Source organism: Chelonia mydas, chromosome 1 (assembly GCF_015237465.2).
Source record: "Chelonia mydas isolate rCheMyd1 chromosome 1, rCheMyd1.pri.v2, whole genome shotgun sequence".
In the NCBI taxonomy this organism is placed as follows: domain Eukaryota; kingdom Metazoa; phylum Chordata; order Testudines; family Cheloniidae; genus Chelonia; species Chelonia mydas.
The window spans coordinates 163074412-163099345 of NC_057849.1; the positions used below are offsets into that span (position 1 = coordinate 163074412).

At 42.3% G+C, this 24934-nt stretch overlaps 1 protein-coding gene across 2 annotated transcripts in view; it reads left to right on the forward strand.

Annotated features, from left to right (window-relative positions):
- The window catches only part of SCAF4 (SR-related CTD associated factor 4), an 81088-nt gene that overhangs the window by 22852 nt on the left and 33302 nt on the right, over positions 1–24934 (forward strand). The window contains exons 2-11 of one of the 2 annotated variants that reach the window (XM_037905235.2): positions 2536–2619; positions 3229–3273; positions 4838–4999; positions 5793–5928; positions 9368–9507; positions 10836–11012; positions 17768–17865; positions 19146–19254; positions 19852–20019; positions 24385–24470. In XM_037905235.2, the coding sequence (XP_037761163.1) occupies positions 2536–2619; positions 3229–3273; positions 4838–4999; positions 5793–5928; positions 9368–9507; positions 10836–11012; positions 17768–17865; positions 19146–19254; positions 19852–20019; positions 24385–24470 (1205 nt within the window). Of the gene's footprint in view, positions 1–2535; positions 2620–3228; positions 3274–4837; positions 5000–5792; positions 5929–9367; positions 9508–10835; positions 11013–17764; positions 17866–19145; positions 19255–19851; positions 20020–24384; positions 24471–24934 lie in introns of both variants that reach the window. The other variant, XM_037905228.2, reaches the window with a different exon arrangement.

Genomic DNA, 24934 nt, shown 5'->3' on the forward strand with positions numbered 1-24934 from the left:
AAACATGCCTTTTAAATAGCAAGGGCAGTGTAGGGAAGGAGCAGCAAACATTCATTTTAATAGACTGGGAGATCTAGAAATGGACTTAATGACACAGGGCAGGAGCTAAAAGGGGGAGGACAGAAAGTGGTGGTGCACCTATTCTTAGGTTGGAGGGGGAGCAAGAGTGGCATTTCCTCAAAGTGTATGTCTGTGCTCCAGTATAAGACACATGGCACAGCCTGTATTGGTTGGCTCAGGCTGTGGGGCTGTAAAATTGCAGTGTAGATGTTCAGGCTTGGGCTGGAGCTTGAGCTCTGAGACCTCACGAGGAGGAAGATCTGAGAGCCTGGGTTCCAGCAAGCCCAAACATCTACACTACTGTTTTTAACCCCACAAGCCTGAGCCAGCTGACCTGGACTCTGAGACTCAGTACCATGATTTTTTTTATTATTATTATTATTTATTTATTGCAGTGGGGCCTGGGAGAGGAGGATAGGCGGGAGGGAAGGATCTTTTGGATCAGCCATGTGCTGTCAGAAGTGCTAAGTAGAAAATAGAAAGTGTATCAGGGCCTGCCATCTCTTAAGATGGTATAGTCCTTCTAGTGAGTTATTCTTTGAGGTGAAATAGCTTATTGTGACATAGATGTTGTATGTGTATCTAGACTTCAGTATAGTTATATAGCAAAAGCAGCACAGTTTAGTGCTGGTGTGAAGTAACTGTTGGTTGTTTCTCTTCTCTCTTCTGCACCTGTTTTTACCCACCTGAACAGTGGTTGTCTCTAGGGCTTCACTGTCTTCAGACATCGACTTCCCCAGACTACTAAAGTACTGTTGTGTCGGCAGTTGGAGAATTCTACTGTGATTAGGTGGTGGGTGAGGTGAGGGTTGGGGAGGAGTTGACACAGAAGGGGTGAAACAGCACAAGGAGAGAAGATGCTTGAACTTCCTCTCCTGGATCTCTTACTTGCTTTATAGTCTTGTTCAAGTCCCTTAGGGCTTGTCTACGCTTACAGCGCTGTAGTGACACAGCTGCAGCGCTTATTGAAGATATCTACCTACACCAACAGGAGAGCTTCTCCCATCGGCGTAGGTATTTCAGCTCCCCGGGAGGCAGTAGCTGTATCAATGGTAGCTCGTCCATCAACATAGGAACTGTCTATGCTGTGAGTTAGATTGGTAGAACTGTGTTGCTCAGGGGTGTGGATTTTCCACACCTCTGAGCAATATAGCTATACTGATGTAAGTTTGTAGTGTAGACCCAGGCTTAATCTGGGTTTATAAATTTCCCTCTATACAAAATTGAGATAATACTACTCTGCCTTTCAGGGTAATGCTCATCACCTTAAAGAGGTAGAGGACTCTGTGTATGTTTGTTAAATTCCTTGACTCTAGGAGAAAATGGTTCCATTAAGTTTTTAACCTTTCACACATCAGGTGCTGTTAAATTATAGAGATGCCAGTTGTGGATCCACATTTTAAGGTTGAGTTGATTTTGTACTTTTAGCAGTTTGAATCCCTGCTTTATTATGCACGGGGAATACAGTGTATCTTCCCCAAATTTACAGAACGTTTTGGGTGCTAATGAATTTTCTTAGAATTTACAAACCCATTACAGTTAAAATTAATTTTAAAATAGATATTTAAAGAAAATTAACAGTCAGGCCTTTTTTTGTCTTGAATGGTGGTGTTAATAGAATAACACTGACAACTTTTAATGTACAGTAGTTAAAACAGAAATGTTGTGCTTAGATTATATTTGAAGAAATTAGTTAATCCTGTAAATAAGGCTCTCGAGATGCCTCAATTGGTCATCCAAAGTCACTAGTTACTTTCGAAAATCTTGGCTCTGATTTCGGAGGAACTTATAAATAACTTCCCCTCTGGGTAATATTAGCATGAAGAGTAGTTCAGTGTATGAAAATTTCCAAAGCAATTGATGCACTTAGTTTCTGTGGTAGTATCTCACCCTTATTATTGCAAGAATGTTAAACAGAGGTATTTAGTATGTACGCTGCTATACCTATTTGTAACAAGATGAATAGGAGATAGGATATTGGTTTGTGATGGTCTCAATGGTTAAAAATTTGTGCTCATGGGAAAACATTTTTTGGACTCAAGAGCTGTGTAGAAGTATAAACTGCAAGATCAAGCTCAAACTGCTGCTGATCAGGTTAATTAACTTTAAGTCAAACTACAGTTTATTCCCTTGGTTTCAGATTGTTTCCATTAAATAGTTTAGAATTTGGGAATTAATGTGTTCCTAGTTTCATAACTGGTAAGTCAGACACATGAAATCTTCTGACAACAGCTGCTAAATCCATGGATGGGGCTTTAAAAAAAACCCGAAAACCTGACATTGATTGTACAACTTCAGACATTGGCTTTCAAGTCAGTAATTGCATTGTTGAAGTGGCTAATCTCTTGATTTTAGGCCTTGTTATAACACGAGCTTGGTTGCATGACAGTTGCCAAGAACCTGCATTGACTGTTATGTTGACTGACTTGCTTGCTTCCTTCAGAATTTTTTTTAATATTTATTTTCTCTGTTTAGCTCTTTTCACTCATGGAGATGAAACCTCCTATCTCCCGAGCAAAGATGATTCTCATTACTAAAGCTGCCATTAAAGCTATTAAGGTAAAGAAAAACGGAAATAGAGCACAAATTCAGACAATACTAGTAGCATTATTTTTGGATTGTACTTGATTTCTAAAAAATGCATATCTTTTACTTGATCTCTAAAATTTTATAGCATGGTGAAGATTTCTTTTTTTGTTTGTTTGTTTTTGGAGGTTTTTTTCCAAAGGAAAGTGAATGAACATTCTTTATCTTGAGTTATGCTGCAAGTATCTCTGCAAAACTGTAACACAAACTTGCTTTTAAGAAAAGGACATTTTCTGATGCTATGGTTTGCAGTCTTGTCATGATTTGTATCTGATAAAATCAAAATGTTGTAGCATGCAATTACATCCCATTGCATCAAAATTAACAAAAAAATTTAAAAAGGAAAAAGTAGTTGTCACAATAGTACTGCCTTCATTTAATGTATGTGAGATGCTTCCAATGGCAAGGTCAGTTTTCTTCATGCAAACTTTTAAAGGAATGTTTGAGATATGAAGTGCATCACGTACTAGAATATATTTGTTTTCCTAATTGTTAATATGTACAAATAATTTAAATACCTCTGAAATCATACATCACTATAAATCAGATCATGATTAAATAGATCACATATCTCTTTTCCAGCTCTACAAGCATGTAGTCCAGATAGTAGAGAAGTTTATCAAAAAGGTAAGTGTTTTTATAGTATTTTTAATATTTACTTAATGGGATACTGAGCATTTAAACATCCACAGCTCTATCACTATTTTTTATTAACTAGTAATACTACAAGTATTACCTAAGGCTTTTTTTCAGCTTTTTTTTTTCTATGTGCATGTGACAGCAATTTGTATATAGTCAATCATTTCCCTCTGTTCATGCGAGTCTTTCACACAGCAACAGGAGATGAAAAAAAGTGTGATGATAAAACCACAGAAATTGTCAGTGGGATTTAAGGATAGATATAGTGCTTGAAACGCAAATTCTTCTAATTTTTCAAGTTGATTTTGTCTCTTTACTACTACTGTTATGATTGTTTCCAGAAAATTTAACTTACACACCTTGGCGCCTGGAAACTTAGAAAAATAGGTTAAATACATCACCATCCACAAAGGTAGACCAACAGGCATGTTAATTTAAGTTCCATTAGACAAACAGGAAGAAATAGCAATATATGCCAAATGAAAAAAGGCAACATCAGAAGGATAAACACTTTATTTTCAAGCATCTAATTAATTCTAAATTAGTGGAAGGAGACTGAAAAGTGGGTGAGAGCTAGTTTGATGTCCCAGTGGTGGTGGTCTGTATTGGAAGGTAAGAGAGGAGTTGTGTTCAGGTCCCAGACTCTGCTTCTTAAGGCAGCAAAGGAGACAGTGGATCTTTTCTACATAAAGAGACACAAACATCTTTCCTCTATTCCGCCCTAGGTCCCAAAGTATCTCCTTCCTCCATACCTCTGCCACCAATTAATTTTAGTTATAGAAACATTACAGGACACAATGCTTATGTAATACATGGAAGTCATCTCTTTTTTTACATTCTTGATTTCTACATTTGCCCATTTAAACAATTTGCATTTCACAGTATCTACTGTTTGTGGTCCTTCTTTCTCCAAGTTATTCCAACCTTTTTTATTACATACAACAGAACTAACTTTTTGCGTTGTTAAGATCAATATCTCATACACTACTTCCTCTTATATATTTATTATCTTAACTCATTTCGGTCCCCACGTTGGCCCCCCCCCCCCAAATTAATTAGTATAAAATTGATTTAAATAGTAAAACTTTTGCTGCATCATGTGTATAAATAGGTTTGCTGCAGTTCATTCTTTTTCCTGTAGGTTGTCTTTCAATTAGTGGGAAGGCCTAGATAGCTGTTGTTCATGATTAATCATATTTTAAGTATTTGCTTTATGTGAGTGCTTTTAGTCAAGTTTAAATTGTATTGCCATGCCAATCTGTCTCAAAGATAAATATTTTAGCTACTTTGTTTATCAGGATACACATTACTAACACATTTTGCTATTAGATTTAGTAGTGTTAGACATAGCTCCTTGTACAGCCCTATAGTACTGGTAAAAAGAGAACTGTAAATAGTAGAATTCAAGTTTTCTATTGGGACCTGCAGGAAAACCTTAAGTACAAGGTGCAGGTTGCTTGTAGCGATTCTGAAACCTATTGGGGCATTAGGGGGTTACGCTGTTAGTACTGTATATGCTACCCTGCAATAACTGGGAACAATCTCTTTTCAGTGCAAACCAGAATATAAAGTCCCTGGATTATATGTTATTGACTCTATTGTTCGTCAGTCTCGTCACCAATTTGGAACAGACAAGGATGTTTTTGGGCCAAGATTCTCTAAAAATATAACTGCCACATTCCAGTATTTATATCTCTGTCCATCTGAAGACAAGGTATAGCTAAAACTTCTTAAATGTTGTGAATTGCTGAATTCTTAATTGTGTGTTCCTGCTTATATGAAAGCTAATTTGGTGGTTCTCTGCCTTGACTGCAATGCCATCTTCGTCTTTGTGTGGGTAGTGGTAATATTAGAGGTAATACTTCAGCGGAGGTCCTGATGATGAAAAATCTTTTTTAACTTATTCTGTTTGTTGTGTTCATGCCTTTGTCCAGTTGGAGACCATGCCAAAACTATTTCCTTTTCAGGCATCCTTCTTGTGAGGGACTTGTTGCAGTTAATTGGACTGGTAGCTGAAAGAAATGCAGATAGTCTTATTTTTTTTCCCCCCTCCGACTTCAAAATTCTGTTCTAGCATTTTCTTTTCACTTCCTTTCACTCCCTTTTGTCAGACTTTCCCACTTCACTGCTGCATTTTTGTTGTCTTTCTCACCTTTTCTTGGCTCTTCTCTGCCTTCCCCTTCTGGGATTCTTCCAAAGACCACATCAGACTCTCCTGAATAGCCGTATGACTGGATGCAACTCTTAATGGTCTTTTGGTTTGCCAGAGGAGTTTGCTAGAGAGTGGCACAAGCTCTTTCAGTGTATCAAAAGAAGAGGGGGGGGTCTAGTAGTGTGGATCCTGCTAACCTGTGTAACAAGGAATCAAGCTGCGTCTAAAATTTGAGCATGCTGCTTCAAGACCACTGATCCAGTTACCACTTTCTTCTTATGTGCAAGAACTAAATTTAGAGCTTATGCATTAGGAATATTTTGTTCTATATTAATACTTTCTGTTATTTGAACAGAGTAAGATAGTTCGTGTCCTGAACCTTTGGCAGAAAAATGGAGTGTTTAAAATAGAGATCATTCAGCCTCTCCTGGATATGGCAGCAGGAACTAGTAGTGCAGCCCCGATGGCAGAAAATGCTACAAATAATGAAGGTACGAATGTCAGTACAACTAGTAAATTAAAAGTTATGGAACCAATGACTTGTTGTTATTTGGTACACTAAGGTAAAAGTACCTCGTGTTTGTAAATCAAGTTCACTAACGCACTTCAAAATTCACTTTTATCACAAAAATTATATAGAAGAATCTGAACACGTTCTGAATAAATGTTGGTGCTGTATATTTATACATATGTTTTTTGGAAAAATATCAAAATTTGAACTGATATGGCTTTGGGTCTTTCCATACAACAGATTACACCTCTACCCCGATTTAACACTCCTCAGGAGCCAAAAAATCTTACCGTGTTATATCGAACTTGCTTTGATCCACCGGAGCGCGCAGCCCCGCCCCCCGGAGTGCTACTTTACCTTGTTATAGCCGAATTCGTGTTCTATTGGGTCGCGTTATATCGGGATAGAGGTGTATGTATAGACCTATTGGGTGTTGATAGTAATGTTCCCACTAAAAATGACTCCCTTCTTAATTTTCTTCTTGTATCTGTGAGACTTATTATTACTTCCCAGTGTGTAGTTCCCATGTTCCTTCTTTAAGCACCTGATTCAGTAAAGTGTGGAACATTTTACAATGGAGAAACTTCATGCCCTAAAGTATATTAAAATATTATTACCTACACAGCATATTTTTAGTGACTAGTATTGTTGCAACACAAAAATCTTGAGGCAAGGTTATTTAGACTGAATAACACATTGGTGCTAGCCATAAAATGCAAGAAAATAATTGTCACTCAACACCCCACCTATTCTCCACTCTCCGGTTCCCCTTCTCAATCTTTTGCCTTCTCTGTACTATCTCCTTCCACCATCTGCAGCACACATCTCCATCCTCATCCTGTATAACCAGATTGTACTTCTGACACCCCGCCTCCCCAGTTCTTGTATTTTGATACAGGGTTGGTGTTGAATGGTGTGCAGTATTGTACATGGCTTAAATTGGTATAAGTGAGGCCTGGTGTCAGCTCACAAGATTTCTGTGAAGTGTTTTTTCAATAATGTTTAGGAAGATATCACCTATTGTCACTTTTCCTAAACATACAGAAAAACAGATCTGAGACACATCACTTGCTATGCCTAGTAACTCACTGAAAGCCTTGCAAAACTCACCCTGAGATGTGACCGGTGATCTGTATTTTTTTCTTTTCCGTACTGCCACTGGTAACTAGCAGACCAAACTCCTTTCCCTCGGATTTAGCTGTGCAACCTTACTGATTTCAGAGGGATTTCATAAGTGTAAGAGAGGGAATAATTTGCCCCTGCAGTAAACAATTCTGTTAATGCATTACATGGAATAGAATCCAGCTCAGTCATAGCACTGCGGAGCCTATCCAGCAAAGAGTAAAAAATAGTAAACTTACTTTTGTCCCATAAGTAAGCAGTGTAACTGAATACACGCCGTGAGCAGGTCTTGAGATGTAACTTTTCTGAGCAGAATCACGCTCTTGGAAACATTGCAAGATTAAATATTTTGTAATGTTTCCATTTGACTTCTGGGAAAACAAATTTTTCAGAATGTTGTTTGCTTTCCTTTTCTGTAAGTCAACACTGCAGTTATTTAAACTGTCAACAGATCCACAGGTTCATAGAAATAAGTCAGGCATTGTGATATGCAATATTGTTGTAGCTGTGTTGGTCCCAGGATATTAGCCCCTCAAAGTGGTAATATCTTTTATTGGATCAAGTTCCATTGATGAGATAGAGAAGCTTTCAAGCTTACACAGAGCTCTTCTGCAGGTCTGGGAAACTTACCCAGGCCTTGTCTACACTACAAATTGAGTCACCCTAAGTTAGGTCGACATACTGTGGTAGTTCATGTCCACAGTATACTACCTCTGTCAAAAGTGCGTGTCCTTACCTGGAGTGCTTCCATTGATTTAACTTTTTGGGGGCACTGACAGCTGGAGCCCCTCTACCCCCCATGGAGCTGACAACCCACAGGCGATGTCAGTAATGTGGTGTCTACATGGACACTGCGTTGCACTAACTACATCGACCTAAGCGCTACGCCTCTCACAGAATTTGAATTATTAGGTCAGTGTAGTGGGCGACTTACATTGACGGAAGCAATGTTGTAGTGTAGACAGGGCCTGAGTAAGTTTTCCAGACCCGAGGAAGAGCTCTTGGAGCAACTTCTATTGGTGAGACAAGCTTCCAATAAAAGATTATTACCTCATCCACCTTTTCTCTCAGATATTGTGAAGCAGGTATGTTTGCGTCATTTTCCCACTTAAGAACAGTATAGTAATATCTTTACTGTATTTAATTTTGTATTCAGCCATAATAAGGAATCTATTAGAGTTCTCACTTTTTTTCTGATACTTAGTGTTTAACTGTATCCCTTAAGTATAAAAGGATTGAAGTTGTTTATATTATTTCAATGAAAAAAAAGTGCATTTCCCAATAAAATGTATTTATATATTTACTTTTCATCCACAACTCCTACACATTGTATCTGTTAATTTATTTTCTACCACTAAAACATTTGTGTAAGAATTAAGTGCAACGGATAGGTACTAAAAAACCAAAGTCCTAAACATAGCTTTGCTATTAGATTTTCCTTAAATTCCTATGAATATATTAAAATATGTTGAACTGATCACATAAGTTTATTAAACACATTGCGAATGTGTCCTTTCGGGAAATAGTAGTTTAAGATGTTTTTGCATTAGAGAACTTAATCTTCTATATGTGAAGTTTGGTTTGTACTACTGCTAGTTCCTTCTACAGCAGTATAGGAAATATATAACAGGAAAGAGTTGCTCATAAGAAATAGATTAAATGAGATTTTTAAGAGAAACTAATAGCCATAACAGATCCTGTAATAGTTTCTACATGGCTCTGTCTTAGATGGATGAATCATGAAAACTATATTGTTTCTCCTTAAATAAACCATTGGATAGGAACCTGAAATAAATCATTGAATGAAAGAATTATTAATAGTCGAACTTAAACTTTGCAATTGAACTTGTTTTACAAATGTATTGATATGCAGTGTTTGGTGCTATTTCAGTAGGTAAGTTTTCAGCTTCAACTCCTCTAAAAAAAAATTGTAATACTATCAATGGAACATTGGGTGAAAGTTTCATGCATTGCACTCCCTCCTATGAGGTCCAGTATTCATAGTTTTCTGTCATTGAATACAGAGCATGCAGGTGCTAGATAGTAAATGGGATACCTAAAGGAATGTTAGAGCATGTTGTCAGGGCTAGTTCACAGTGGTATAAACCGGAATACAGATGCATTGATTGGCTGAATTTAATGTACATCAGTGATTCTTTTGAGGGGGATAGGTAAGTTTACAAAGTAATGAGTATTTATCTCTTCATTGGACGGTAAAATATTTTATATTACACACGTGGACTGTTAATATCTTACATTGTAGTGGACTGGTTTTCAATGTTGTAATTCTCTTGCAGGTTCACCACCCCCTCCAGCAAAGGTTCTATCTGAACCCACCCAAGTCAGTGGTAATTCAGTACCTACTGTATCACAGTTGCCTAGTTCTGATGCCTTTGCAGCTGTAGCTCAGTTATTTCAGACAACACAAGGACAACAGGTAACAACTGTATTTCAGTTACACTTGTAATTTTAATTCTCACACAAATCACCTAACTTAGTTACAGCAGTTGCTTCTACAGCCTTGATACAAAATCTGTAATACTGTACCCCTCCCCTCCCCCAAATAAAACCCTTAAAAATATGGAATTTAAGAGTTAAGGTAACTTATTTGAACATTTGATGGTCTTTATGAGTAAAACATCCAGTTGACAATATTTTTGTGGAAAATTCACTGACACATTCCAGTAACCTTCACTGTTAAATTATCAATGTAATGAACAGTGTATTGCACTTATTATCCAGAAACCCTTTCTCTGCTATGCTTTTCTTAGCACCCTTCATGAAACATTTGCAGAGTGAGCAGGATCACTCAATCATCCATTTGCTTCTGAAGTATTAGAAGGGGGCCTGTGGATCATATAAACTTACTCTACCTAAAAAGAAAAGGAAAATTTGTTAGTCTCTAAGGTGCCACAAGTACTCCTTTTCTTTTTGTGAATACAGACTAATACGGCTGCTACTCTGAAACCTTTCTCTACCTAGATCGTTGGATTAGATTTTATATTCAAAACAAGCTCTCTGAATTCACTCCTGCCATTCATTCTTTTTAATATTGATAGGTTTTTAGACTTTAGATGCTTTGGAAAATCAGGTTAAGTTTTTCTTGATGACACCATATTTCCCTTAAGGGGAGAGACCGCCTTAATCCACTGAATATGCTTTTGACCTGAATTACTCAGTTTGTAAATCCTCCTCTGAATTAGAGCAAACAAAATTTCCAACCTGGATTTATGGCAGTATTCACTCTGTTCATGCTGTTCTCATATATTTGTCAAGACTGTGTATATTTGCTTTCATCTACAACAGACAACCCCTGTGACTAATAAATTGCATGTAGGGCATTGTTCACCTTCTGCACTAGCAGCCATTTTACTAACTTTACTGGGGCTAGAGTGCAAAAACTAAACCAATGAGCTCTGGTGGGGCTTGTAAGGAGAATCTATTTTCAGGAGGAACATAATTGATTGTCTCAGGGGAGGATGAGCAGGGCCAAACGTATCAAGAGGGTCTGTATGAATCTCCTGCTTCCTAGTGACTTCCCGCCCAACAAATCCATTGCTGGTACCCATATAACTATCAAGAGTAAACAAATGAGTGCTATACCTGCACACAAGTATGTCACCTCCTCTTAAAACTAACCACCTCGCCTAGTGTACATTTTGATATCTGTATCTGTCTTACATTCTGTCTGTATTCTGTTAAGAGTTCAAAAATATTTTTTTTAAATAGAAAAACTCATTTTGATTTGATATCTATTCTGTTAAGCTTCAGCAGATTCTTCAGACTTTTCAGCAGCCTCCAAAACCCCAGTCTCCAGTCATAGATAATACTGTGATGGCTCAGGTTCAGGCTATTACTGCTCAATTGAAGACTACGACAACACAACCACCAGAACAAAAAGCTGCTTTTCCACCCCCTGAGCAAAAAACGTCTTTTGATAAGGTAAGTCATTTGTTTGTTGTTTGCATTTATAATGATCATTTTAACATAGTAACTAATAGGAAGATGGAAATACAGGAATTTAAGTTCACCTTTGAGAGTTGTCAGTGCAGATCCCCAGTTTTGGGATGTGCCTGTGCCCTGCCCCAAAGCCAGGGACTCTGAAAAGCTCTGGTTGTTGGGGGCTACATGGACTTCACCTTGAGCTCTGAAATATTCCAAATGATGTTTTGTGCGAAGAGGTGTGCACCCACCCCCAAATGTCCAACCGCTAGAACAAAAAAATCAACTCCCTCTGATCCCTTGACTTCCAAATCACTGGTTTTCTTGTTTTCCTGTATTCAGGATAGACCTTTTGCTTTCAAAAATTGAATAAAACTGGTTTTGAACAGTTAGATCTATTCTTTAAGTAAACTTTACTTTTCTTCGAATGCTTGCTCATGTCTATTCCATTGTAGGTGTTTGTACTCGCCACATCCACTAGTGCCAGAAGTTTTTCTCTCCGTGGTATCCGTAGGGGACATGCTCTGGCGCCCTCTGGGGTGCTGTGCATATGCCGCAGTATAATGGGTGCTGCTGGCTCCTTCCACCCTCAGTTACTTCTTATCACCAGTGATGGTGCTGGAACATCACCTTACCTCAGCAAGCTTACTCCCCTTAACTGCTTGTTGTGAATTTTGATATATATAGTTGTTGAAAAGTTGTTAGTGTTTAGTTCCCTTCCTGTAGTTTAGTGTTAGTTTGTAGTCCCTGACGTGACTTCAAACCCTGTGACTGTTGCAGAAAACCTATACCAGTCAGCGACCGTAACAGTAGCTGTTTGAAGTGCATGGGAGAAACCCACATTAGTGACAAGTGTTGCATTTGTAAAAGTTTTAAACCTTGGACCAAAAACGGAGTGGGACATTCGCCTCTAATAGCTCCTTATGCAGTCAGCACTTACACCAGCACCAGAGTCGTCTAGATCGGACTCCACTTCTAGCACCGTGGCCTTGGTGCGGAGTGTGCCACCAGCGCCCGACTGCGGATCGGCATTGATCCCCCTCCCCAGCACCAGCTAGAAAGCAAAGAAAGGCTGGGAGCGGATGTTCTCTTGTCCCATAAAGAGAAGGAGAGGGCCAGAGGGGAGCAAAGACCCGTGAGGGGCAGCTCTTCACCTCCAGACGAAGGTCGGGCCACAACTCCTGCTGAGCGGCCTAGCCCACTCCAGGACCAGCCCGCCACCCCAGGAAGCGACAGATGCATTCGGCACCTGGTGGTGCCATCCACACCAGAGGCCTTTCAGGATGCAAAGGACATTGTCCCTACTGGTGCCGGCCACGGAAGTGTTCCGCTTCAGGGGAAAATCTGCCTTGGGACCCTTCCAACGGTCCCCATCAGTGCGGCACTGCTCCTCACCACAGGGAGTGTCCTGCCAGCGCTTACCTGCGCAGAGCCACCACGTCTGGTCCACCCATCAGAGTCCTGGATGTCAGTCCCCAGACTCCAGGCAGTGCTCCTCAGGCTCGAGGAGGTAATCGCCAGTGGAACAGCGCAGACCCTCAGAGATGCGGCACCCGTTCCCACAGCCCCGGAGCTGGGAATGCCCAAGCCGCTCTCCCAGTGTACGGCACCGCTCCAGCAGTTTGAGCCACCAGTCCAGGGAGCTGTTACCGGTCGCTGGAATGCCAGTACAGTTCGCCACAGGCATGCCGACGATCCCCGGCGCAGGGGCCCACTCACTCCTGTTGCTACTCAACTGATTGCTCACTAAGCATCAGGTGTAGATCGCCAGGTTACTGTCGCTGATCTGCCGAATGCCACCACCAGTTACTGGGATTGCGGCACAAGGGGTCATCACCCTCATGCAGATCCTCAGTGGAGCTGCGAGGTCAGCAACAATGGGACAGGGTAGGCACACGGCCTCAGCACTGTCCTGGTCCCCCAGATGTAGACCTTCCTTCTCGGGGTCTGACAGTGAGGAGGAATCCCTGCCAGCGGGTCAGGGCCATCCATCGGGGGCACTGGCTTTCCCCACAGCACCACCTGGTGTAGCATGGCCTCAGGACCAGTGGCCTGCCCCTGGTACCTCTGGAATCCCTGGGGGTTTCCACAGCCTTCACAGGGACATAGGTCGGCCTTGGGGGCTTCGGAAAAGCGGTCGGCGAATGTCTCGCTCCCCCATTGCCCCCCGACACAGATGTGACCCTAGAGCAGACCCCTCAGGGTCACCCGGCCACGGCGGAGGTGCCCGTGGAGTAAGTGACGGAGATGGAAGACCCACTGGTACCCGCCTCCTCTTCATCCTCGTCTCACAATTACGATTACGGAGCCTCTCACCCAGTCCCCCATTCCAAGACTCATCAAGAGCTCTTAAAGAGGTTTACCTCAAACATGGGGCTTGAAGCTGAGGAGTTGGCGGAGCCCTCAGACTCCCTCTTCGACATGCTAAGTTTGGCAGCCCCTGCCAGGGTGGCATTGCCCGTGCACGAGGGAGTGGCAAAAATTACTAAGACTCTGTGGCAGATGCCTTCGTCACTGCCCCCCATTTCCAAGTGGGCAGAACATAAATATCATGTGCCCTCTAAGGGTTACAAATACCTGTATGCTTACCCTGCCCCAAGCTCACTGATGGTATCTGCAGTCAATGAGCATGACTGGCAGGGTCAGCCAGGTTCGACGCCCAAAAATAAAGAGACAAAGAAGCTCAATCTCTTTGAAAGGAAAATGTATTCATCTTCCAGCCTCCAGCTGCGAGTGGCCAACCATCAGGCCTTGCTTGGCTGCTGTGACTTTAATATCTGGTGGTCCATGGCCAAATTTTCAGACTCGCTGCCTGAGGAGTCCAGGAAGGAATTCCTGGCAATCCTCAATCAGGGCAAGGTGGTGGCAAGGGCAGCCTCCCAAGTGGCCTCAGATGTGGCGGACTCTGCAGCCCAAACCATGACCTCAACCATCTCCATGAAGTGAGTGTCCTGGTTACAATCCTCGGGCCTTTCGACTGAGGTTCAGCAGGCGATCCAGGACCTTCCATTCGATGGCATGGCACCATTCTCTGAACAAACAGATACCAAATCGCATGGTCTAAAAGACTCAAGGGCAACCCTGTGGACCCTGGGCCTGTACATTCCGGGGCCAGCAAGGAAGCGGTTTAAGCTGGAACAGTCCCAGAGGTTGGGGAGTCGGCCTCAGTCAGAGCCCTTCCACAAGAAGGGCAAGGGTTATAAGTGCTGGCAAGGCCACCAGCCAACATCTTCCGCTCATTCAAGCTCCACCCACAACCAGCAGGGTGGTAAGCACGCATTTTAAGGGTGTGCTCAAGGGCAATCTTTCCAGCCTGTGTCCTGGATCCTGCTTCTTGGCTTTTCTCCAACCCCCTGTCCCTTTTCCTCCCTGCTTGGGCCTCTACAACATTGGACCGATAGGTTCACAGCACTGTGGCTCAGGGTTATACCCTTCAATTTATTTCTGTCCTTTCCGTCGTTGTCCCCGCCCCCCAGTCCCTCTTTAGGGACCCCTCTCATGACTCTGCTCACTTGCGAGGTGCAGGCCTTCTGCAGGTGGGAGCTGTGGAGGAAGTCCCCCTACATTTCAGGGACAAGGGGTTTTACTCCTGTTATCTTTTTAATCCCAAAGGCCAAGGGGGGTCAAAGACCCATCCTGGACCTGCGAGACCTCAACAAGTATATCAAGAAGCTGAAGTTTCGCATGGTCTCCCTGGCCTCCATCATTCCTTCCCAGGATCCAGGAGATGGGTACGCCGCCCTCAGATGCTTGAAGGATGCTTACTTCCATGTGTCGATATTCCACGGACACAGACTTTTCCTGTGCTTCACAGTTGGGACTGCCCACTACCTGTTTGCAGTGCTCCCTTTCACTCTAGCAACAGTCCCGAGGGTGTTTACCAAGTGCATGTCAGTGGTGGCGGCTTACGTCAAACGTCGGGGTAATCCAGATTTACCGATACCTCGACGACTGGCTCATCAAGGGCCACTCCAGGACCCAGGTCCAGCTCAGTGTCACCGTGCTGCAAGCCACGTGCCGTGCCCTGGGCCCGTTGATAAATGAGCAAAAATCAACATTAAACTTGGTCCAAAGGATAGAGTTTATTGGACCGGTACTCGAGTCTACCTGAGCCAGGGCATTTCTGCCACAGGAGAGGTTCAGGACAATGTCAGATCTTGTTGACAGCAACTCCGCACATCTGCTCACCATGGGCCAGGTCTGCCTCAGACTATTGGGTCACATGGCAGTGTGCACTTATGTCGTCTATCATGCGAGGCTCAGACTGCAGCCCCTTCAGTTGTGGCTAGTGACAGTCTATTCCCCATCCAGGGATCACCTGCACACGGTCATCACGATCCCGTCGAAGGTGCTTACCTCTCTCCAGTGGTGGACTGGCCCAGGGTTGGTGCTGGAAGAAGTGCCGTTTGAGTGCCCATGGTCTCCCTGATATTGGATGTCTCCGACCTCGGTTGGGAAGCACATCTTGGTAAGCTGCAGACCCAGGGGACGTGGTCTCCAGATGAGGTGGCATTACATATGAACGTCAGGGAACTCAGAGCCATCTGCCTAGCCTGCGGTGTCTTCCTGCTACAGTTGTCCAGTGGGGTAGTGCAGGTATTGACAGACAACGTGGCCACGATGTTCTATGTCAACAGGCAGGGGAGTGCACTCGTCAGCTCTCTGTCAGGAAGCACTCTGCCTGTGGGACTGTTGCATCCGGCACGCGATCTACCTGGAAGCTTCGCATCTCCCCGGTGTCTGAAACAAGCTGGTGGATTGCCTCAGCAGGTCCTTTTTCTCTCACCACGGGTGGTCACTCCACTTGGAGGTCGTCCGGGTGCTCTTCCAGAAGTGGGGGGGGCCTCCCCGAATGGATCTGTTCGCCACCAGACCAAACAGGAAGCGTCATCAGTTCTGCTTCAGCAGGGGCGCCCTTTCCGATGCCTTTCTCCTGTCATGGGCAGGGGATCTGATGTACGCATTCCCGCCAATTCCACTGATCAGCAAGGTCCTATCAAAAATCAAAAGGGACAAGGCGTGAGTCATTATAATCATCCTGGTGTGGCCTCACCAGCTCTGGTTTGGCACACTCATGGATCTGGCTGTGGCTGCTCCATGGCCACTGCCCAGCTGCCTGGACCCACTCTCGCAGGACCACGGTTGGCTCCTGCACCCAAATCTTCCCTCTCTTCATCTCATGGCTTGGCTGCTGCGTGGCTGAACCCAGAGGAACAGGCCTGCTCTAGTCAGGTACAGCAGGTTCTCTTGGAAAGCAGAACGCTCTGGGGAGGGCTAATTACTTGGCAAAGTGGAAGCGGTTCTTCTGCTGGGCGTTGGAGCGTAGCATCTCCCTGAACCGGTCATCTCTGCAGTCCATTCTGGATTACCTGCCCCACCTAAAGCACCATGCCCTCACGCTTTCTTCTATCAAGGTGCACTTGGCAGCCATATTGACCTTCCACCCGTGTGTTCAGGGCAAATCAGTGTTCTCGCATGAGATGTCTGTCTGGTTCCTAAAGGGCCTTGAAAGGCTCTTCCCATCAATCTGAGACCCGGTTCCCCAATGGAACCTCAACCTGATCCTCTTTAGGCTCAAGGGCTCGCCCTTTGAGTCTATGGCTTCTTGTTCCATTTCCCATCTGTCATGGAAAGTTGCTTTCCTTGTAGCCATTACCTTGGCAAGGTGCATATCTGAGATTTAAGGCCCTCACTTCGGACTTTCCATATATGGTATTCTGCAAGGACACTGTCCAGCTGTGACCTCATCTGGCTTTCCTGCCTGAGGTGGTGTCCCCTTTTCATGTCAACCAGGATATCTTCCTCCCGGTGTTCTGTCCGAAGCTACACTCGACCAATGAGGAGAGGCGGCTACACACTTTGGATGTCCGGCACGCTCTAGTGTTCTACCTGGAGCGCACCAAGCTCTTTAATAGGTCAACCCGGCTCTTTATCACAACAGCGGACAGGATAAAGGGTCTCCTGGTGTCCTCGCAGAGGGTCTCGAATGGGATCACCACCTGCATCCAGACCTGTTATGAGCTGGCTCAGGCCGAGCCACCACCTATAATGAAGGCCCATTCGACCAGGGCTCAAGTGTATTCGACAGCCTTCCTGGCGCATGTCCCTATCCAGGACATCTGCAGGTCTGCGATGTGGTCTTCGGTACGCACATTCATGACTCACTATGCCATCACCCAGCAAGTAAGAGATGACTCTGGATTTGGCAGAGCTGTGTTGCTTCTCCGGTGGTACTGCTTGGGAGTTGCCTCCAATGGAATGGACATGAGCAAGCACTCGAAGAAAAGACAGTTATCTTCTTTTCTTAACTAGTGTTCTTCGAGATGTGTTGCTCATGTCCATTTCATGACCCACCCTCCTTCTCCACTGTCAGTTTCTGGCAAGAAGGAACTGAGAGTTTGGGGGGAGCCGGCAGTGCCCCTTATACTGCTGCATGTGCGCACCACTCCAGAGGGCACCAGAGCCAGTCCCTACGGCTACCACTGAGGGAAAAACTTCTTGCACAGGTGCATGTGGTGAGCACACACACCTACAATGGAACGGACATGAGCAACACATCTCAAAACACGAGTTACGAAAAAAGGTAACTGTCTTTTTCTTTGCTTCTTGAGTAAATATCTTCTGTCTTTAGTTCCCAGAGTTGCTAAAATTTTATAGTCAGACATTTAAATCCTTAATGTAATAGAAATATTTTAGCTGCTCACTATAAAATGTTAAGAAAAGTGGAGTTGGCTCAATGTAACTTTTTTCAGAAGCTGCTAGATCGATTTGACTATGATGATGAGCCAGAAGCAGTAGAAGACTCAAAGAAAGAGGATTCAACTCAGTCTCCTTCCATTTCTCAACCACCATTGTAAGTTTTGTGATGTGTGGTAAAATCAAAGTAATAAGATTCATATGAATACAAGAAAGCTTCGGTTAAAATTCTAGGTTATGACAATATAGAAATAAAGAGTCTAAGTTTAGATATTGATGATTGTTTGACTACATTATTTTTATTTCAACGGTACTGTGTACGAGTTTGGCATGTCACAGAATTGGGTGAAGAATCTGTTCTGTAAGTTATCTAACAGCTCATCTAGTTATAGGTACAAGATTTCAGTTTTGTATTTTTTAAAGCTGGATATTTCAAGGCATTTTTTTTTAATAAAATTAACTTGACTGCTTTGCTGGCTGTGGAAGGAACACAGAATTGTTAAAAGAAAATTGAGTTTGCAACCTTAAGCACTCAGAGTTAAGTGCATCCTTCATTCGTGTGCAACTGCAATTCGTCCCCTTTGTCCGTACGCATTGTGGTAGTCTTAAATTACATGTTACATACTTTGCCTGTAATGGCCCTGCCTCATTCAGTGCACAGGCTGGATGGTGCTCAATGAATCGGTAGTTACTAAGTAGCTAAACAAAAATATTGAATATGTGGCCTCATGTCTTATTTGTCACACACGACCCAAACGTCGCACTGAATGCAGAACTGTTAATTTCCTCATAAGCTCTTTTATGGTGCTCGTCTCCATAGCATCTGAATGTTTCACAAATATTAATGAACTGCTCTTCACAACACCCTTGTGAAGTAAATTGGTGGTAGTATCCCCATTTTACAGGTAGGTACTAAAGCACATAAAGATTAAGACCAAAACTATCGAAAGTATCCACTAATATTGGGTTGTACCACTTGAGGCCATATTGAGCCTGATTTTTTTTTAGAGCACTTATTGTATTTATAGCATGTTAAATGTTTAAAATACAGCTCCTATGTTTCCTGATTCCAGTTGCAGTTGAGTATGTAGCATTTCTGGAAATCAGGCCCCAGCTATCTCAGGTTGGGCAGACAGAAAACAAGAACTCACACTGAAAAGTTTGGTTTAAATGACTTGTCTTGCATCCCACAGGAAATCTGTGGCAGAGTCATGGCAAAGTTATCAGTGAAAATGTGGTCTTACAATGCAAAGTTTTAGGTAGCCTTAAATAAAGAAATCACTTCCAGCTCTACCGATAATTGGATGATTGGTTTCTATGGAGTATTCAGCTAAATTTTTATCTAAATTTGAAGCAGCAATGAGATTTAAATGTAAAAACAGAATGTTTACATATTAACATTGCCTTGCTGCTGCAGAGTAATTATCTGTTTTTTAGTGGATTTCCAGGAGAAGGTATGCAACAGCCGGTATATCCACAGCTCCCAAATATAGACCCATTTCAACCGCGGCTGATGGGAATGCAGCAAGATCCAATGCATCACCAGGTAGCTTTGAATTACTCTTAAGATTTATTTCCTTTGAAATTTGTTACTTTTATTAATACATGTTTAGAATGTCTGCTCTTCATACGGAATCATTTAGTATTTTTGATGCATGGAACTGGAAGGAAATCTGTTAAATATGAAAAAATACATTTGTATACACCATTAGCTTTGGTAAACTACTTATACACATCCATAATTTCATGTGTGGTTCCATTGACTTCAATTGCAGTACATACATATGGAAAATTAAACGTGTTTGCAACATCAGAGCCTTGTCAGTCCCCTAGAGTAGAAAATGTTTAGAACTAAGTTGCATTGTGAGTGCATGTTAATGTATTTTACATATTCTAATGACATATTGCATGCAAAATTTTTCAGTTGAGTTTTGAAAGGGGCCACACAACTAGGGAGCTAAATAAATGCATGTATGAACCCAAATAGTTAATGTATATACGTGCTTTTTCATATAAAACTTGTAATGCTGCTCTGAGCAAAATATGTGCAGCTTTCCATTAATCAAGCCAAGCTTATCATTATTGTTAAAGTAGTAATTTTTTCACTGAGACTGAAAATGAACCTTTTTTTCCTCCCCTAAAGGTCCCACTCCCTCCTAATGGACAAATGCCAAGTTTTGGACTTCTACCTACCCCACAGTTTCCTCCCATGACTCAGCCTGTGATACCGCCAACACCAGCAGTGCAGCAAACTTTCCAATCTCCTTTCCCAGTACAGAGTGAACCACACATACAGAAAACACATCAGCAGGTGAGGACTCTTGCCATTCAATACAATTTTAGGCTCCTAGTGGTTTAAAAGCACTAGCAAGCAATCTGTCAGACTACTGAAGGTAACCATGCCCACAGACATTCATGGAGGCAGCTCACTTGATAGAAGTTTAGGTGCCAAAGTGCTTCAGTAGACACTGCACCACAAGTGTTCTGCCTCTGTGTAGCAGAAGCAATGCTTACCTTTTTCCTGCTTCTCTTTGGGAAAAGCCTTGGATTTGGATCTTGCCGCCAGTCTGTTTACCTCTTCTCATCTCTCCCTCCTCCCCCATCAAGCTGCAGGAATATTCTCTCTCCTCAAAGTCCTTGCAGCAATATCAGTCTGACTCTAATTCTGGAGGTAAACTATATGAATGAGCTCATTCTAAAGATTAACAGATATTTGAAACAGAGGTGGACCAATTGCCCTTAAAATGAAAAATAGTAGGGAAGGGATAGTTCCCTTATCTCTGAGGTTTTGGAGGATATTGTGGGTTTAAAGTGGCTGGCTTCTTCTAGAGAAGTGATCAGTCAGTGAGAAAATTCTGACTTAAATTATATAAAGTTCTTAAATACAAGAAGTCAAAATTTTGCCATCTCTAAAATGGATTCTAAGGCTTTATCTATGAAAGACTTTTGAAGGAACAATTTCACTGAAGAACCTAGGGATAAGACTTGAACATTCTCTGAAAGGAGATTGATTGCATTCTCAGCAGCCTTGTGTGTACTTATAGCCTGTGTAGGCACTTCCAGGGCTTCCCTTTCTTTTATTAAAGACAGTAAATCCTCCAAATGGAAATCCAAAAAACAATGTCATTACAAAAAAGAGGCTCTGGAGTCTGTACCAGATTTTCTCAATTTGTGATGCAGCCTGTGATATCACAAGATTTTCTTCATGCTCTTTATTCTGTTCCACCACAATAGCCAGGATATACATTCAGTTGCAGTTCTGGGACATATGCTACCTTCAGAATATATCTGGTTCAGGCTCCCTTTATAATCACAAAAAGTTAATTGTTGAGGCCTTGAATGTGAACAAGCTTTCTGTGCACAAAGACAAAAATGATTGCTTTCTTCAGGTTAAGAACTTTAGGGGTACTGGCAAATGCTAGAAACAATCCTTTCTTTCCGCTCGAGAAAGACTACTTCTTAGGAGCCACTGAGCAGTTGGAGTGTTGATTCTGACTTTGCCTCCCCATCAGAGCCAGCTTGCGAAGGTTTCTTCTGTCAGCTTGGGCTAAATCCACTTGGGACCCCGGTGTGTGTTGGACATTATGCAATGTGACTACCTCATTTTTATCCCCCTAACCAAATTTCTTGTCCCTAATTTGCTTCCCTTCAGCCCAAGAAAATGGGCAGCTCTTTAGGACTTGGTTCACCACCAACTGTCCCTATATGCAATTTCACCTGCCACACCCCCTGAAGAGACAGTTTGATATTTAAGATTTGCCTTGGTTCCCAAAAATAGCAATGGAGGTTCATCCCAATCCTGGTCCTGTTTCCTGTAAATTCTGGCAGTAAGATGCATGCTTGTGGATTGTGACCCTTTTTTCTTCGTTCAGGACATCCAGCAAAGGGGTTGTTTATGTTGTGAAGATATTAAAAAAAAAAAAAAAAAAAATCCCATTCTTGCTTGCTTCCATTAATCTGTCATGTTTCTAGTACCTGTAATTATTGAGATCACCACCATTTTCAGTATTTCTTTCCCCCTACCCCCACCGTTGGCTTTTTTTGGTCAGTTCCGTGTTTGTTCCCAAGATTTTAGTGGCTGTATTTACCTTCCTCAAATAAGAGGGTATATACATTTCAGTCCCTTGGATGACAACCACCTCAGGTTTTGGAGCAGACAGAAGGTGATTCAGAACTCCTGGAGAATGATCCAGATTCTTCAAGATGCTTTTGTGACCATCTGGGACAAATGCTCCTCATCATTTTTGTGGGACTTAACACACCTGAGATTCAGGTTCTGCGCACACCTTGAAAGGGTCATTCTTCCTGCAGACTTAGATTGTAAACTCTTTGGAGCCGGGTCTGTCTTTTTGTTCATTGTTTTTACAATGCTAATGCAATTCCAGGATTGGGGCTCCTCGGTGCTACAATCATGTAAAATAATAAAAATACAGTGACAAATTGAACAGTTGGTTCAGAGACTACACAAACACCCTGCTGCAACTATTTGGCAAGCCATTCATCTGGAATTGATGATTTATTGCTCACCTACAGCTGAGTGAACCATCCTTTACAGTAGGTTTTTCCAGGCATTTTTTCTGTCGATAAGATCAGTGCCCGGTCTCTCTTCAGAGATCACCTTCCTCACTGAAGTTTTTCAATCCCTGAGAAGGTGGAACAAATCTAGAAACAAGAGTGAGGAAAACTTCCGTCTAAAGTTCCTACTGTCTGGTTTACTAGGGTTGCCTACCTGATCAAGTGCAAATGGGAGGAAAAATAGTTCCCATGAGAATTCAAGAGGAGCATTCGTTATCTGGGATTGTAGGCAATTGGGAAAGTCATGAGACACATGGCTCTTCACAACTGCTTCCTCTGTGATTTAGGGTGAGACCTACCCCCCACCCTACTGTTGCAGAACACATTTTGAATTCAATAGTTTCAGCTTCATATGTTCTGGCAAAATTAAGGTTTCAGGCTGTGTGTTCAGAGGAGAGAAAACTGAACGGCAGAATGCTTCAGTCTTCCAAGAATTGAGGATTCTGCTGATCAATTTATTTGTTTCAGGCATCAATAAGCTTGACCTTTGCTACTCCTGTAGCTCTGAGAAAGGCAGGTGACTTCATTCAGTTGGCCAGACTAGATGAACATAATTATATTTTTTTTTTTACTCTGGGTCTGTGGTTGCTTGATAATGAGAGACTGGGTCTGTGGTTGCTTGATAACATTTCATCTCCCAATTCATGGAAATGACACCTTGCCTTCCTTGTAGGTATCTCTGACCAGAGAGACCTGATAGTAGAAAAATTCTGAGAAAAGGAATATGGAGAGGACAGTGGAAGATTGGGAGGCATGGGAAAGAGCAGGATGGAGTCATGCTCCCTTCTTTGGAAAGGAGAGGGAGGAGAAAGCGTGTTAAGCATTTAAACCTCAAGTTCTTAAAATATGGATAAGACTCCCCCCTACCCTCCTGTCATTCCATTATATCATCTGCAACCCCCATAATCCACCCAGTATAACTTCCTCCTATAGACTTTGCTTAAAGCTTGCAGGAATGGGGAGCCCCACATTGGGCCTCATAAGACATTTCAGAGCAGAGTTCCCTTGTGGCAGACTGGGGGGCAGGGGCTCCCTCGAGTCCCTGCTTCCAGTTTGTCCTTCCCCAGTTAGTAGCACATGAGGAGTTCTCTGAGTAAAACAGACAAAAGAAAGGTCCTCTCCCCTCTTTCCCTTATGAGAGAGGAGAATCTGTGTGAAACCAAAGGCAAAAGTGACCTGAATATCAGGCAGTCTTTCTGGATTCAGCCCTTTGGGCTTAGTCTGTCAGCAGGTTTGTTGTCTTTCAGTGGGGGCTACCTCCAGGTCATCCTCTTGGGGTGTGAGCTGCTTTGTAAGGGGGCAGTTTCACCGTCTCCCTCTCAGCTGGCCTGTTCTTGCTGTCAGCAGTCTCTGAGGTGGAACAGTCCTCCTCCTGTTCACCGCCTTTTCCTGTGCCAGGTTTTTTCTTTTTTTCTCTTTTTTAAGCTCACCCTTCCAGGCAGAACAAACCTTGCAGGTGTGCCTCATTTGTGCTGAACAGGCCCAGAAGAGCTCGTTAGTCTCCTCCCCACAAGAGTGATTTAATCTTTTGGTGCTCAATTAAAAGAAAATGCTCAAACAAAATACTTAAAGTTTATAAGTGGAGAATTTGAATTGGCAATTAGAGCAAATATCTTTTACTATTGGGGCTTACTGTTGTAGAACACATTGCGAGACACAGACCAGGTGACTTTGGACATTACTTGTAACAACAATAGGTTTTAAAAAAATCAACAAGTGTTTTTTTCGCTTGACTGTCATTAGTTATTCGTACCCCATTCTTACTGTAGAAACATTTATTATACCTAATATAACATGCTGAAATTAACTAAGCTTGGAGAAAAATCAACAATTTAAAAATTGAAGTTTTGTCTGAGTTTTTAAAATGTTGATGTATTAATAGTATTTATCACAAATGTATTGTGCTTATTAAAATTTTTTGCACTGGTGAATAAAACAGTAAAATTTGTTTTGGACAAAGTCATATCATGGTTTTAAATTCATAGTTAGATATCTAGAATCAATTTCATGTAACTTGTTTGGTAGACTGAGTCTAGTCACAAACTGGAATAAAATTAATACTTGCAGTAATTACAGCATTTTAACTTGTGGGGCATTTTAGGATATGGAGGTGGAACAGCCCTGTGTTCAGGAAGTTAAACGACATGTTTCTGATAACAGAAAATCAAGATCTAGATCGGCATCAAGGTAAGTTAATGTAATTTTTTCTAGCACTGAAAATACATGTATGCTATTTTTTTATATATATATTTAACTTTAGCATATCTCATCAAAAGGATTCAAAGTGCTTTACTAAGTGTGTGTTGAGAAAGGATAGCCCTATGGTTAGTGTGGTAACCAGGGACTTGATGATCCTGGGTTCATTTCCCTGCTCTTCCTGGGTGACCTTGAGCAAGTCACTAAGGGCTTGTCTAAACTGGGAAATTTACTGGTATAATTTACCACTATAGGGACAGCAGTATAAATCCCTATGTGGACACACTTATTCAGGAATAAGAGTACGCACAAAGGATATATGGTATAACTATGCTAGTAAATTTCCTGGTGTAGACGAGTCCTTAGTATCTTTATGCCTTACTTCTCCATGGGTAAAATGATCTCCTTACCTCACAGTGTGTGTTGTGTTGATAAATACATTTAAAGATTGTGAA